Source organism: Pteropus vampyrus, unplaced genomic scaffold (genome assembly GCF_000151845.1).
Source record: "Pteropus vampyrus isolate Shadow unplaced genomic scaffold, Pvam_2.0 Scaffold91, whole genome shotgun sequence".
Classification (NCBI taxonomy): domain Eukaryota; kingdom Metazoa; phylum Chordata; class Mammalia; order Chiroptera; family Pteropodidae; genus Pteropus; species Pteropus vampyrus.
The window spans coordinates 5,078,346-5,093,177 of NW_011888872.1; the positions used below are offsets into that span (position 1 = coordinate 5,078,346).

Genomic DNA, 14,832 nt, shown 5'->3' on the forward strand with positions numbered 1-14,832 from the left:
TCTCACTCCAGGCCCACCGTCTGGAGTCCAGGCCCCAAGTGTGAAGGGGCCACACTACCCAGTAGGATTTGAGATTAAAATGAGTAAGTATAAGAAGTGACACGGACTTGGGTGCAGCCCCAGAGAACTAGAAGATGGGAAGTTTGGAAGGGGAAGTAGTGAGAGGAAGGTTACAGGTGACTGGGGTGTGTGTTTCCTGCTTTTCTTAATGAAGAATAACTATTTTAAATTCTATTTCTTCAACTTTCTTAAATTCTTAAAGCCTCTGTTTCTTCATTTATGACACAGGAAAAGTAACAGTACTTAAAGGATTTCTGTGAAGAGTAAGTAAATTAGCACTTTGCCTGGTACATAGTAAGCACTCAATTTAAGCCCTTATTATACTATTATTGGTTGCCCCAGATCATCAGTAAAGCCGAAGCGTACCTGGATGTATTTGCCATCTGCAGAAAAATCCATCTGAATGACAAAGCTTGGGATATCTTTGCAGTAGCCAATGCGATTCAGGCTTGTGCCCTGAGTGAGGTCATAGAAGTCAACTGTGTGTTCAGAAGAACCAATGGCTAAGAATCTGCTGTCAGGGCTGATTCTAGAAAAAGCAATGCAAGAGTATGGTCCATGAGGAAGACTGTTTGAGGCTGGTCAAGCACGAGGTCTGCTCTGGGATGGGCTTCCCAGGCTTAAGGCAATGAGATCTCACTTCGAGACTCACATGTGGTTAGCGTCTACAGTCTAAGGGATTCGACAATTTCTCTGGATCAAATCCTCAGGAAGGAAGGAAAGAGATGTATACAGCCTTTTGTAGAATGGCATTTTACAAGAAGTTTTCACCACACTCTTGTGGAAATCAGCAAAGGCATGTCTGAGAATGTGTGAGACGGTCTCCTTTCACAGTCGGGTCATTGAAAGGGACCCTCTCACAACTAAATTCTTCATGGCTGAGTTCCAGCCATGGCCCTTTTGGAATGGGAACCACTCGGAAGGAGGATGTCCACCTTTCTCCCTGCCCAGATCACTGCTGTGTACCTGATATCTTGGATAGCAGATTTCCGGTCTCTTTTTTTCCCCCAAACTTTCAGGCTGTTCACCAACAAGATGACAAACTCTCCATTCTTCATGCCAATGGCCACCATCTCCCCGTCAGGGCTGTAGGCCGCACACCTGGCCGCATGGCCCAGATTCACCTTGTTTAGCAGCTTCTACATTGATAACAAGTAATATCACCTGAGCCCTTGCCTGCCTCACACGGTCTCCTGCCCCTGGCCAGAACAACCAGGTTGCCTCCGCTGCCACTGTTGGCCCCCATGCCACTTCCTACAGTTTCTGTTCCTAAGTAGCTAAGGTAGGCTTTGATTAGAGCAGCTCGAGAAACTCCATGTTTTAGGGCAAGAGTTGGCTAACTTTTTTCTATAAACAGTTTGGAAATAAATATTTTAGGCCTGGGGGTCCATATGGTGTCTTGCTACCACTTGACTCTGCCACTATAGCACATAAGCAGCCACAGACACTACATAAATGAAACAGCACGCCTTAATTTGTAGAAACAGGTAGCAGGCTGGCCTTGACCCGCCAGCCATAGATTGCTGACCTGTTGTTCAGGGGAAGGAGTTTGAGCTTCAGCATCTGTTAGTTCAAATCCTGAATCCTGCCTCTTACTGGCTGGGTGTGTCTGGGTAAGTTACTTCTCCGTTCTCCCATTTGAAAAAAAATGATATTAATATTGGTCTTGCAAGGTAGTTGTAAGCATTAGTGAAATGTACATGAAGCATCTGATATGTAGTAGGAATTCAATAAATGATAGCTGTTAATAATAAACATAACTATAAACTATCTTGAGAATAACCAGTCTTTTGCATGTCTGTTCTTTGATCTATACACTGAAGATATGACTGAAATGTTCACTAGCCATTCTGTAATGAAGCCAAGTATTTTAATTATTAGAAACTTAAATACTTGTTTTAATATTAGACAAGGCTTGGTAACAATCTTATTTTCCCCAGATCATTCCTTACTATTTTAGATTTTTACTCCAGATGAATTTTTTTAAATTACTTTTTGAATTTTTACATTGTTTTTCCGAACCTTAAGAGAAACCTTTTGGGAAATTTGGGGAACATTTGACATTTTAAATCATTTTTAGTCTTCCTGTCCAGAGAAGACATGACTTCTCTCTTTATTTTTTTAGGTTTTGTGGGATCTTTCATGACATGAGAATAATCATTCTCAATTAGAGTATTCCTGCTATAGATACTCACAGATGGATATATGGCTAACAGATATATAGACTGGGTGTGTGTGAATGGGACTCCTTTTATCTCACTTTCTAACTGAATTGCTGACCTGCAGCTGATCTCTTATCTAGCCCCATCCCCCACCTCTGGCCTGACCTCTCCTCACCACTCTGTGAGCCCCATGTGTGGGCATCAGAGCCTGGGCAGAGTCAGCCCCTCACCTTGTCAGCCAGGTCCCAGATGCGAGCTGTGCCGTCGTTGCTGGCAGAGATGAAGATGTCCTTGGAGGGGTGTGTGGCCAAACCCCAAATTTCCCCTTCCATGTGTCCATCAATCAGGATGTTAGAAGCAGCATTTTTTTCACCAACTTCAATAATTTCTCCATCTTTGGTTCCCACTAAGATTTTTCCCTGTTGTAATCAAAACACTATTAGAAAAAGGATAAATAGTACATCGTCCCACTTTTATGAAGTAACTAGCATACTCAGATTCATGGAGAGAGCAGATGGTGGTTGGTGGGAAGTTAGTGGGAAGAGGAGTGAGTGTTTAATGGGTACAGTTTCAGTTCTGCAAGATGAAAAAAGTTCTGCTAGTGGATGGTGGTGATGGCTGCGCAACAGTGTGAATGCGCTAGATACAATGGAATTGTATACTTATCCACGATTAAAATGACAAAAGTTACGTTACCTATATTTTGCCACAATTTAAAATAATTTTCTTTAAAAACCACTGTCAGAACAACTTGGGAAAGTGCCTTCACTGGCACTGGTATTAAAACATGTTGAGCTGAGAGGTGTTTTGCTTTTAACGACTGAGTTGCCCCTCCTGAAGCCACCTGCTTCCACATGCTCGCTTTGCCTCTTCTCCATCCACCACCTGGGGTGGGAGCTTCAGTGAAGAATTCTCCATCACCCAGCCTTTGCTAGAACATCCCAGTGACCACTGGCTCACCGCAGATCAGGGCAGTCAATTTCTATTCCTGGACAGCTCACACTCTTCCAAAGTGTTTGCTGACACCGAACAAAAATCCACCTCTGATGACTTCAAGGTTCTGGGCCTAGTTCTGCCTTCATCTCCCACACATCTAATTACCCTTCCAGATGACTGTCATTTGTTCGAATTTTCCAATTTTGAACCATGCGGACTACAAGTCAGGTTTGCCTTTTTTATGGAGAGCATCTAGAAAGCAAATTCTTAGACTGATACCAATTCAAAAGCATAAACACAAGGTATTAGAAAGAAGAGATTTGTTTTCAAGTATACCAGAATCTCCTAGGGAATTAAGAAAAAAAGAAAAGAAAAAAAAAGGACAACACACGTCAAGGCCCCAGCCCTAAAATTCTGATTTGCGAGCTATGGGTGGGAGCCTGGACATTCATATTTTCTAAAAAACTCCACAGTTGTTTTAGATATTCAGCCAAGGTATGCCTTGAAAACCAACAGATTTGAGTCAGACAATTTGGTGGCCCTTACTCTCCCTCTTATTGTCTGTGTAGCATTGAGCATGGACACATTTAGTATCTCCGAACCAATAATATCTATACTAATAGTAGCTAACATCTGAATGTGGCCATGTGCCAGGCATGATGAAAGGCACTGTACTTAATAACTGTGTGCTAGGCACAGAAAGGTTATGTAGCAGACACAAGGTCACACACCCGGTTCTACTGGGCGAGTCACAGTCTGCACCCAGGGCTGTCTGACTCTGCTAAGCTACCTCCCCACTACAGTGTACATCACACCTCGGAGGCTTGTTTTAAGGGTTCTGCAACCCAGCACAGGGAAGGTGCCTGGCTAGTGTGAAAATGATGTAGGTAGAGCCATTTTGGAATGGAGTCAGGGCTGCCAGTCCGGAGGAACTCCCTTGCACGTCTTGTTCCTTGAATCTTTTGACTGGGCCAGCCCTTTAGACTGGACTAAAGCCAACTCTGTTTTACAAACACTTGTTTGCAAAGCCAGTAGGCAAGTAGATGTCTGGCCACAAGGACTGCGATTGTGGACTGTCTGAAGACAGAATCGGTAACCAGTCATGTATAGCCAAGAACAGCTCAGCTTGTTACCAATAGGAATTTTTTTTCTTTTTATGCAATTATTCCTTTTTTTTTCCTCATAAAAACCCCTTGCTTTCACCCTGTAATCGGGACACTATTTGGGTTTGCCTAAATTTGTGCTGCCCGAATTACAATTCTTTGATGCTAAATAAATATTTGTTGCCTCTCATTTCAACTTTTTAATTTTAGGTTAACCCTTGCTGAACTCTCACTCGGACCCCTTCCCCCTTCCCAGCCCCAAGGGGGCCAGCCTGGGGGAGGCCGGCCACGCTCACTTTGCCACGGCACACGGAGCGCACGCACTCCACCAGCTGTCCTGTCTCCAGCTGGAAGGCCCTGCAGCGCTTCATCTCCTGGTCCCATAACTTTACAGCACCTCCTTCTTTGGTCCTAAAAAAGGTCAAGATGAACTTAGCACGTTAGCCCTCACCCTCGGACCTCTCCATGACCCTCCCACCCCTCTCTCATCTCACCCAGGTCGCAGCCACCCGGGGCCCAGGGGGGCCCCTTTCTTAGGCCGTGCTGACAAGCAATCATGGCCCCTTGAACTTGCACATTTCCTAAAATGCCTTAGAATGCCACAGTCTTAAGAGGAAAGAGAACTGTAATCTAGAAAATCAAACTTTTTATCAGGTCAAACGAGAGGAGATATGTTTCTCCTGGTTTTCTGCTTCATTCTCACAACTTCTCTGTCCCCACTGGAACCTCTCTCTCCTGTTCTCACATCTCCTCCCTCTTTTCTCCCCAAGAGCTACCGAGAGTAACACTTTATGAACAGCAAAGTCACTTGGGTCTGTTCAAGAATACCTCTTGGGTTGTTAAGCCACCATTAAATAACCTCTCTCCTTCTCTGACTCTTACTTCTGCAGGTTTTGACCTAGGGCCCTCTTGGAGGGAGGGCAGACTGATCTCCCTGATGCAGAAAAGATAGGAGACTGAAAGTCTGCATTTTCTCCAAGTAGTAGATGCTGCTGTCAGTCTCTCCCAAGACAATTGGGGGGAAAAAAAAAAAGTTTCCAGAGGAGCTTTGGCTTACGGCCGCTCTTTTCCGCCTGTCACTATGAGTCCGTCCCGGAGGGTCGTATACATTGTGAAGACGGGGCCTGTGTGAGCCTTGGCCACCAGCCGGATGAGGAAGTGGTCCTTCCACACATAGACGTCGCCGTTGATGGCACCGGTGAAAGTGAGGTTATTCTGTAAACAAAGGGACAACTTCTACACCAGGACACTCACAGAAGCTCTTGGAGGGGCCCCCTTCCAGACACCCACTCTTCTGTTAAGGACCAGAGCCAGAGAAACATAAACACGCACTCAAATTGACCTTCGTGCTAAGGTAAGGCAAAAGAATTTGCAGAAAACCACAAATGGCATATAATAATCACCTGGCTTTGAAATTCAGTCTATTGAATTCATTTGGGGCTTTTGACTTCCTGCATTAAATGTAGCTCTGCATTTAAGTGAACTTCCTTTCTGTGAGCAAGTCCCAGGGGACAGCAAGGGAAGGGCGGGACTCCAGCCCGAGAAGGAACTTTCTGGGTGTGTCTAGGTGGTGGATAAATCCATGGATAGAGAACCAAGAGTTGGCTTTGTTCCAAAAAGTTCCCAGGGGATCTCATGTGGGCTGAGGGCACCCTATATCCTTCTCAAGGGTGTCATTTGGGGAAATTTGTGGTGCACAAGGGCTGGGAAGAAAACGGATGCTCTCCAGTGGTAGAAATGATCCCTATATTCTCTGACTGTCTAATTCAGGCCTAATATGCTTCAAAATCACCTGCCTCTGGAATGAACCTTCTGCCCTGAGTGGGGCCCTATCTTTTCTGATTAACGTTTTGAGGTAGAAAAAAAAAAATGGAAGAAAATATAGTCGACTGACCCATCTGTACTAAGCCAAGGGAATAGTGGTTGCAAATAAGCCAACAAAGGCGATAATGTGGCTTCTTTGTTTGCAGCTTCTTGGCCATGCTCATCCTCCACCCCCTGCCCACCCAGCCATGCCCAGAGACTCAGGGACCCCTCTCAGGAGCTTTCACTGGAACTCACAGCACCGAAGGCCACGGAGAGCATCGTCTGCATCTTGGCAGCCTCCATGGACCCGATGACCCCCTTCTTGTAAAGCAGGGCACTGCCTGCCAGGGTCCAGAACTTCATATGTTTGACCCCAACAGACACAAACTGTGTGTCCGAATCTGGGCGAAATTCCACCACAAATATTCGCTCCAGGTGGCCCCCTCGGCTGGCAACCTTGGCACCTGTGTGGGGGAGAGTCCCGTGAGGTGGCCCTCCTGAACCCCTGGGACCAGGCACAGAGCTCCAGCCCAGGCCAGTTCTCAATCCCAGCAAGCCCAGGGCACACTTCAGTGTCCTTTCTTCTTCAACAGCAGCCTCCCTCCTTCAGACACTGCTCCCAAGGTGGGAAAGAAGCTGTGTGTCTGAGAAATTTCCAGAACAGCAAGTGCTGCTAATATAATCTCTGACTCCACTCTGCCCCACTCCCACAAGCCACATCCAGCATCTGTGAACACAGCAGGAAAGAATGGTCCAGGAGATGGAAGCTTCCAGATACGAGAAAAGGGCAAAATGGCTTACGGGCATTCCCCATCCCCCAACATCACATGATTCACCCCAACAGGAAGACAAACCCTCCCCTAGGAGTGTCACTGGAGACTCACATTCCGTTAGTCTTTACTTCTCCCCAACAGTCTGTGCTTTTATTTTCTTTATTAAAAAAGTTCCCCATACTTAATCGCTGAGTTTTTTTCTTTTTTTCTCCTTAGTTTTATTTGTCTTCATCAAATCTCAACTCCACCATTTATTTGTAGAACAACTTTGGACAACTTAACCTCTCAGTGCCTCAGTTTCCTCATTTGTAAACTGAAAATAATAGTTCCCATTTTTGAAAGTATTGTACAGAAGGAATTGGTACAAGTGAAGCCCTTTAGAACAGTGCCTGATGCAGTGAGTGTTCTGTAAGCGTTAACTGTTATTATTATCACTCTTTTAGCTTCTTCTTAAATCTCTTGGCTTCTAGTCTTTTAGCTTGTATTTTAAACCTCATCTATTTTTATCTCGTCAGCCCTTGAGTTTTTTTTATTTCCAAGTTCTGTTTTCTTTCTATTTTCTAACTTACTGTTTTAGTTCCAATTTCCTCTTAATTATCTCTTTTCCTTATATTATTCATACAAATATATATTTTTCTTCCCCTCTTCCTCTTACATTTATTTGTCTATATAATGGCTCTCTGGCAGAGTAGGGCCAGGGCCAGCCAGCAGACACTCCCTACTGGAATTCCTTCCTAGGGACGGTTGGGGAGACCTGCAGGTTACCTCTCAGGTGGTTATTGTCTCTCTGCAGATACCTCACTACCTCAGGCTCAGAGGTTTTAAAACCTATGGTCCCCAAAGATACCATAAACTAAGTTAAGAGATAAACAACAGACTGGGAGGAAATATTTGCAAAACTTTTAAGAAACAATTAACATTAAGAATCAGTAAAGAATTACAAATCATAAAAAAAGACAAACAATCCTTCCACCCCAGTAGAAAAAGGATTTGAAACTGAATTACAGAAGAAGAAAGATATAAGCAGCCAATAAAGAGATGGAAAGAGGATCAATCTCAGGAGTCACTGGGGAAATGCAAAATAAAACAGTAAGATGCATATTTCTTCTAAGCCGCTGTTTATTTTTCTCTTGTTTTAATCTCATGAACACTTCTAATTCTTGTGATGCCTATCTCTCCCTCTGTGCATTGGTTTCTGGCTTGTACGGAACAAATTTCATACAAGTATCTAGGACCTGACAACATGCATTTTATATAAGCTGCTCAATTTTTTACTCCATTTTATTTTGTATATTCTTACCTACATACACACAGATACACACATAACCTAGAGTTCCACAAAATAATCCTTTAACAAATAAGGAATAAATAATATACTCTCTAATAATAACAAAAATGCACATAAATCTCCCCAAAATGCATCATCTGTAAGCAGATTTGAAGTGAGGGGAAAACCACACACAATCATCTCAGAAGGATTGATTTAAATATTATCACTAACTCAGAATCCTCTGTACAGACCCAAGCACTTGCTTCCAACAAAGACAATGGGAGAAAGTTACCAAGAGAAGGCTTCTCTTTTTCCTGGGAGCTTGTATAAAAGTCCTGGCTCCACCAGTTATCCCTCAGGAGATCAGAAGGGGCTCCAGGTGAGCAAGAGTCTGTGCTGGAGCAGGGTCAGAGCAGGACTGCCCAGAGGGACAGATGAGGAAAGTGAGGGGAGTGAGCCTGAACTGTGTATAGGGGCTAACGTGATAACTTTCTTCAAGGAACTAGGAACAGACTTGATCTTGGCCACCACGGAGAGCAGAGTTAGTGACTTAGTAGAAAGGCATGATGAAGCGACTCAGGCCCTCACAGAAGAAAGGGCTTTATGAGAGCTTTCCAAGAGTGAGCGGGCTGCCTTGTGAAATGATGAGGGCCACGTCCTTGAAAGTATTAATCAGAGGATGGAAACCAGCCTGTCGGAAAGGCTCCTGGGGGAATATGTCCATGAGAGGGGTCCTGACTGGCAGGAAGACTTCTCTAGTCCTTTCAACTCAGGACTAGATGCTACTAGATGCTTCAAATGATAGAGGCTACGAGTCTATCATTTAAGATGCTCAATTTCTCATCTGGGGCTGAGTCTATTTAATCAGCTGGCCACTTGACATTACAAGAAATGAACCTGCATTCCCAAGATATAGATTATGGGGCCATTTGGACACAATATACTAATGAATAAGAAAATGAGAAATGGATGGAATAGGATGAGTGAGTCTTATCATAAAAGTCTGCAGGTTCTCAACCTTCTTTTCTCATATGGGAACTCAGGAGAGATTGGAAATTTCCTCCCACTGTGCTCATCTCTTTACAGCCCCCCTCACAACCCTCTCCCATGGGAAGATGCTGAGATAACGGGACTCTAGAAGCCCTGGATTGGAGACGTGCTACCTCTATGTGTGCCTGGCTCAGCATGCCCCAGATACAGGCTGCCTGACTAGAGACAGACCTCATTAATGTCCTCACTAATTGGATCTGCTTTTGCCAGCCTGAGAATATGCTCAGAAGATTGCACATCTTTGATTCTAAGATACACAAATTTAGTAGCAGCGTGTGTGTGTGTGTGCGTGCGTGTGTGTGCGTGCGCACGCGTGTGTGTGTGCGTGCGTGTGTGCGCGCGTGTGCGTGCGTGTGCGTGTGTGTGTGTGTGTGTGTGTGTGTGCTGGGGAGGGCAAGAAAGAAAATCTGCTAAATTAAATGTAAATCTTGATTATAAGAAGAATCTCCATTTCGAAGAAGTTAAAGTATAAAAAAAAAGTTTCTGAGACTGTAGAGGTAAAACCCTGTCCCTAGTTTTTGTAATAAGGTGCAAGTCTTCCCAGAATCCAGGGGTCACCAGAAGAAACACCGAGGGTAAGAAAGTTTTGGTTGGAAGGTTGTTAGGACAGAAATGGAGGTGGCTGCTGCTTTCTGTTTGAGGATGAAGGCTGCCAGCATTGGGGCAATTTCCCAAAGTGTCCAAAGACCCTTCACTAACCAACACAGGACTTCCCTGGCCAGCCCTTCCTGACCATGGATGGGATCCTGAGATGCAGTGGCACCCAATGAGCAGCTTCTCCGGGACCCCAGGATCTTCTGCTGACCTGGCCCATGCCACAAGCGAGCCCCCTGGAGGAACAGAAAGCACAGCTCCTTTTACCTTCCTGCCAACGCCAGACGGTGATGGTGTGCTCAGGGTCCACGCCCACCGACACCAGCAGCCTTCCCGTTGCACTGAAGTTGATGTAATTCACCCCCTTGGAGTGGAAGCACCGCAGCATGGAGAGGGTGTGTTTGGTCATGGCATCCCAGATGTGGATTGAAGGTGTTGTTCCTGAACATGGGAGGCATGGCAAAAAACTCAGGCTGCAGAACAGTGGAGCCAAGGCAATGCTTACATTGGGCTAAAAGCCTTTTTAAGGCAAATGTTCAGGGGCCTTACAGTTACTGGGCCTAAAAGACCTAATGCCTGACCTGGCCAGAGGGGAAAGACAACAGCAAACATCTGCTATGCTTTTAGAGACAGACATTTATGCTCAACACACAGACTTGTGGAGTTTATACAAAGGAAACTGATGAGGTCAATGATTTGTATCTGCAATTCAGCCAGATACAGTCAGCAAACATGATGCATCAACATGATTTTGCTGTGTAGATTCAAACTACTCACGACGGAACAGCCTTACCTGGGGTGTCTGTAACATCACCTGCATTGGGTGGGCAATGGCAATGAGGAAGCATCAAGGGAAAACAACAGCTAAAATAAGTCATGTTTGGAATAGTGAAGCACTCAACACCAGCATTAGAAAGTTTCAAATTAAATTTAAAAATGGACATGGAATCAATGAAAACAAGCAAGAAGATATGTTTGTAAAAACTGCCTTTGAAATGACAATGTTAAAAAAAACACTTTTCACAAATGTGAATCAGTTCACATTTGTCATTGGCAGTTTCCTAGGGTACAGAAGAGCCAGGCACACATATTGCAATCTACCCTGGCCAAGCACAACCACCAGGCTTCAGATGTGGCTCCTCGTTTGACACCTGGGGACTGAAAAATTATTCACAGGTCCACAGAGCTGGGGGTCATCCATTTATTTGGAATATTAAGCTCTGGTCTGACTTTATAGTTACTCAGAATCACTGATCACTGGATGTCGGCTCAAGCAACACAGATACATTCAAGGCTCAAAAAATCAACAGCAACATCAGTGAGAAAGGGTGGATGTCAGTGACCCTTCCTCTCCCAATAATTACTAATAAGTCAACATCCCTGCTCAGCTGGGAGAACTACAGTGGCGACAGGACCCTCCTACCTATCTGGCTGGTGGCCACCACGTTTCTGTACTTGGGGTGCTGGTTCACTGTGAGGCAGAGGATGTCATCCGTGTGCTCCAGGTAGAAGCTCTGGCTCCCTGGGAGAGAGATGGGGACGGTTAGTGGGGGAGCCTGAAGACCTCGGGGCAACCTCAAAGCTTCATGTGGAGTCTTTGGAAATGGCCTGTAAAAAAGAGAGCTTACACCCCAAATTCTCACTTCAGTATCATCCTTGGGGAGATGGGAGATCACTTTTTACATTTACATATTCTGTTCTCGGCCTGGAAGAAGAGCTGGAGTCTGTTATCTAATACACACACGCTCCATTCAATCCTTCCTGCTGTTCTATGTGGGTCCGGAGCACAATCCAAAAGCAAAAGCTTCCAGAGTCCAGAAAGATGAAGTTTAACATTTCCTCCTCCCCTTGGCCCAGGACTGATGGCTTCTCAATGTCCACCTCTGAGCAGGGTTGGGCAGGGGCCCGGAGATGACACTTTACTGAGCAAAATGGCACCATGTACTCATTGGACAAGGAAGACAGTGAAATAGGAAAACACAGATGGTTCCTGACTTATGATGGATCAACTTATGGTTTTTCAACTTTACATGTGAAAGCAATATGCATTCAGTAAAAACCATACTTCAAATTTTGGACTTCGGTCTTTTCCCGGGCTAGTGAGTGATAGGCAGTACAATACTCTGGTGATGCAGGGCAGTGGCAGGGAGCCACAGCTCCCAGTCCGGCATGCCATCGGGAAGGTAAACAACCGAGACTCTACAGTGTAGAGTGTTAGATGATTCTGCCCAACTGTAGGCTAATGTAAGTGTTCTGACCACATGTGAGGTCGGCTAGGCTAAGCTATGGTGTTTGGTAGGTTACATGTATTAAATGAATACAGTATTTTCAAGTTACAGTGATTTTATTGGGGTGTAACTCCATCGTAAGTCAAGGAGCAACTATACTTAGGGAATTCCTTTTCATCATCTTTATTTATCAAAGTGCCAATTCACTTGGGAAGGAACATAAAATTTTGAAAAAAGTGATTTAAAATATGAAGCAAATAAGGCAGAATAGTAACATTTAAATCTGATGGTAAAGATATGGGTGTCTGTTAAATTAATTTCTAAATGCTTCCTTTTGCTTGAGGTTTGTTTTTTAAAACTATTTTTTTAAGAGTCATATCATTATGGGACATTTTGGGCATTTTCATTTATTGTTCGTTCTCATCCTGATTATAAATGTGGCTAAATGGTCAAAACAAACAAAATTTGAAAATCTGAGCTGCTAAAATATTGATCGCTGTTAAAAATGAATGAGAAAAGTTCTCCTATGCTTCGTTCTTGGTTACCATCTATAAGGAATTTCCCTACTCCACACGCCCTTTCTGGCTGCTCTCCATCCCTCTCAGCCTCCCAGGAGCTGACAGAACATGGACATCTCCCTTGATCCTGACACCTTTCAGTCTTCAAACATGGGCCTGAGCATTTCCTAGGACCAAGTGATACTAGTCTGGAACCGAGTGGAATGGCTTTAGAGGCAAGAGACTGCTTGAGCTTTGGGGCATCTACAGAGTGGAAAAGTGCAGAAAAGGGCTGAAATAAAAGACTGTATTACGATGGCGGTTTCCCCCGGCCCAGTCACCTGTGGAGAGGTTCTGAACGACGCCGGCCGCCGCTGTGTGGAAGATGATGTCAGCACCATCGTTCAGGTAGTGCAGGTTATTGCGACAGTCAAATCCTCTGTAGCCAAACACGTGGTCGAGAGCCAGCTCCTACACTCCCACACAAAGATGAAAGCGGCCCTTAGAGGAACAAGCCCCCACCTCAGGAACAGCCACATGTCTCGTGAAAACTGCATGGCTGGTGAAACAAGCAACCACTCACTGACAAGCTGAGGATAAAATGCAGCCCTTTCTTTAGTTGCCCGAAATGCTAGCGGCACGTGCTAACACATAGAATTACAGTGAGTTTTCTAAATAAATGAGATTCCCTTCCCAGGTTCTCAGGTGAGCCAACGCCTGCAGATTTGATGCTTTATAAAGGTTACCTAGACATTTTCTGTCTGCACCTTGGCAGGCACTCTTTAGGTGAACTGAATGGTGGCTCAGAGATTTGCTCTGATTCTCCCAGATGCGGCTGGGCATGGCAGAGCCGAATAGTGAGGCAAATGCCATGTTCATTCTGTTGCTAGGTGGTTGCCCTATAAAGTTTCTACACAATTTGCATTTTTTTTTTCTTCAACAACTAGATACTATTATGGGTTTACAGTCTTTCTCTTCTTCCTGTCTTGTCTTCCATGACAAAGAGCAGTGGCTGATTCAGATCAGATCAGCTCTTAATTCCATTTGACACACATGTATTGTTGGCAGCTCTTCTGTGCCAGGCACTATGCTGCTTGGTGGGATACAAGAAGATGTGGGCCCCTTTTCTCTAGGTTCCCTGACTCTAGCCTTTTCTCTCTCCAATCATCAACTGCAAACATTAGATTAATTCTCCTAAAACACCACACTACCTCCTTACTCAACAACATTCACTGACTTTTGCTGCCTAAGAGATAAAGCCCAAATTCGAGGTGGCATAATTAGCCCCTACTCTCACATCACCTGTACCCCTTGGTCAAGCTGACTTGTCTATTTAGCCCACATATCTGAACTTCCTATCTTTATAATTTTGCTTTTTAAAATCTCTCTCGACTGGCAAGTGCTTCTCCTTTAAACTTACTGTCTGCCCAACCTCAGTCTCTCCTACCCCCATCCCTCGCCCCCATGTGTTTGCCAGAAATTGTGGGTATAATATGTGACCCCCCAGTTCTAGCGGACAACTGACTCAAGCTGGGCCATGAGATGGCTTCTCTCGAGAATTTAGAATTAGGGACACTGAGAGGCCCAGCTGTTTAGCAGAGGAGATATAAACTCAGGTGCTAGGTAGCATCCATAGTCTACCAAAGTAGTTCAAAAAGTCCGCACAAAAAGGATAGACTGCATCAGACACACATGCGGCCCTGTAGGGCAGAAAAGGGCACCATCTTGGCTTAAATGGCTTTTCAACTCTTGGGTCTTGTCTTTACTGAAGCTCAGCTGCATTTCCTGACCTATGCTGTGCTCCATGAAAAATCCCAATAAAAACACATTTACCAATAAAAAATTTGAAGATGGATTTTTCTGGCCTCAGTGAGTTCACAGTCTAGGAGGGGAGACAGATGAGCAAGAACTAACAGCAGAAGAGTGCGTGACAAGGGCTGTGGAAGGAGAGTTTTGGAGGGAGTGCAGGAGGGTTTAGAGTGAAGAGCATTAGGGAGGGTTGCAAAGAAGATGCCAGAAAAGGCTTAGAAGGACGAGGGTGTGGGGTGGGAAGAGGAGGAAGTTCTAATCAGAAGGAATGAAAACACAGGGGCTTGAAAGTCCAAGGCAGCTTCAGAGATTTTTAAGTAATGGGTTTGGGGTTGGAGATTGGAGTTGCGGTGGAGAATCACAGGAGATAAGCTTGGAAGGTAGCCCCTGGGTAAAGTCTTGACACCATGAACTTGAACTTGGAAATCTCTTGGGTCTTAATGCTGGAGTAAGACGTGAAGAGTTATATTTCAAAGAGCTAACTCTGCGGGCAGCAGGGCATGTGTCAGAGAGGGACAGGGGAGTCTGAAGGCAGAACGAACTG

At 44.8% G+C, this 14,832-nt stretch overlaps 1 protein-coding gene across 1 annotated transcript in view; it reads right to left on the reverse strand.

The window, feature by feature from the left end:
- Nucleotides 1-14,832, reverse strand: part of EML6 (echinoderm microtubule associated protein like 6) — a 274,207-nt gene that overhangs the window by 7,329 nt on the left and 252,046 nt on the right. The window contains exons 30-38 of the mRNA XM_023532868.1: nucleotides 12,821-12,950; nucleotides 11,178-11,276; nucleotides 10,022-10,195; nucleotides 6,323-6,531; nucleotides 5,319-5,476; nucleotides 4,558-4,672; nucleotides 2,453-2,641; nucleotides 1,027-1,199; nucleotides 427-589 (exon numbers count right to left, since the gene is read on the reverse strand). Coding sequence (XP_023388636.1) covers nucleotides 427-589; nucleotides 1,027-1,199; nucleotides 2,453-2,641; nucleotides 4,558-4,672; nucleotides 5,319-5,476; nucleotides 6,323-6,531; nucleotides 10,022-10,195; nucleotides 11,178-11,276; nucleotides 12,821-12,950 — 1,410 coding nt within the window. The remainder of the gene's footprint in view (nucleotides 1-426; nucleotides 590-1,026; nucleotides 1,200-2,452; nucleotides 2,642-4,557; nucleotides 4,673-5,318; nucleotides 5,477-6,322; nucleotides 6,532-10,021; nucleotides 10,196-11,177; nucleotides 11,277-12,820; nucleotides 12,951-14,832) is intronic.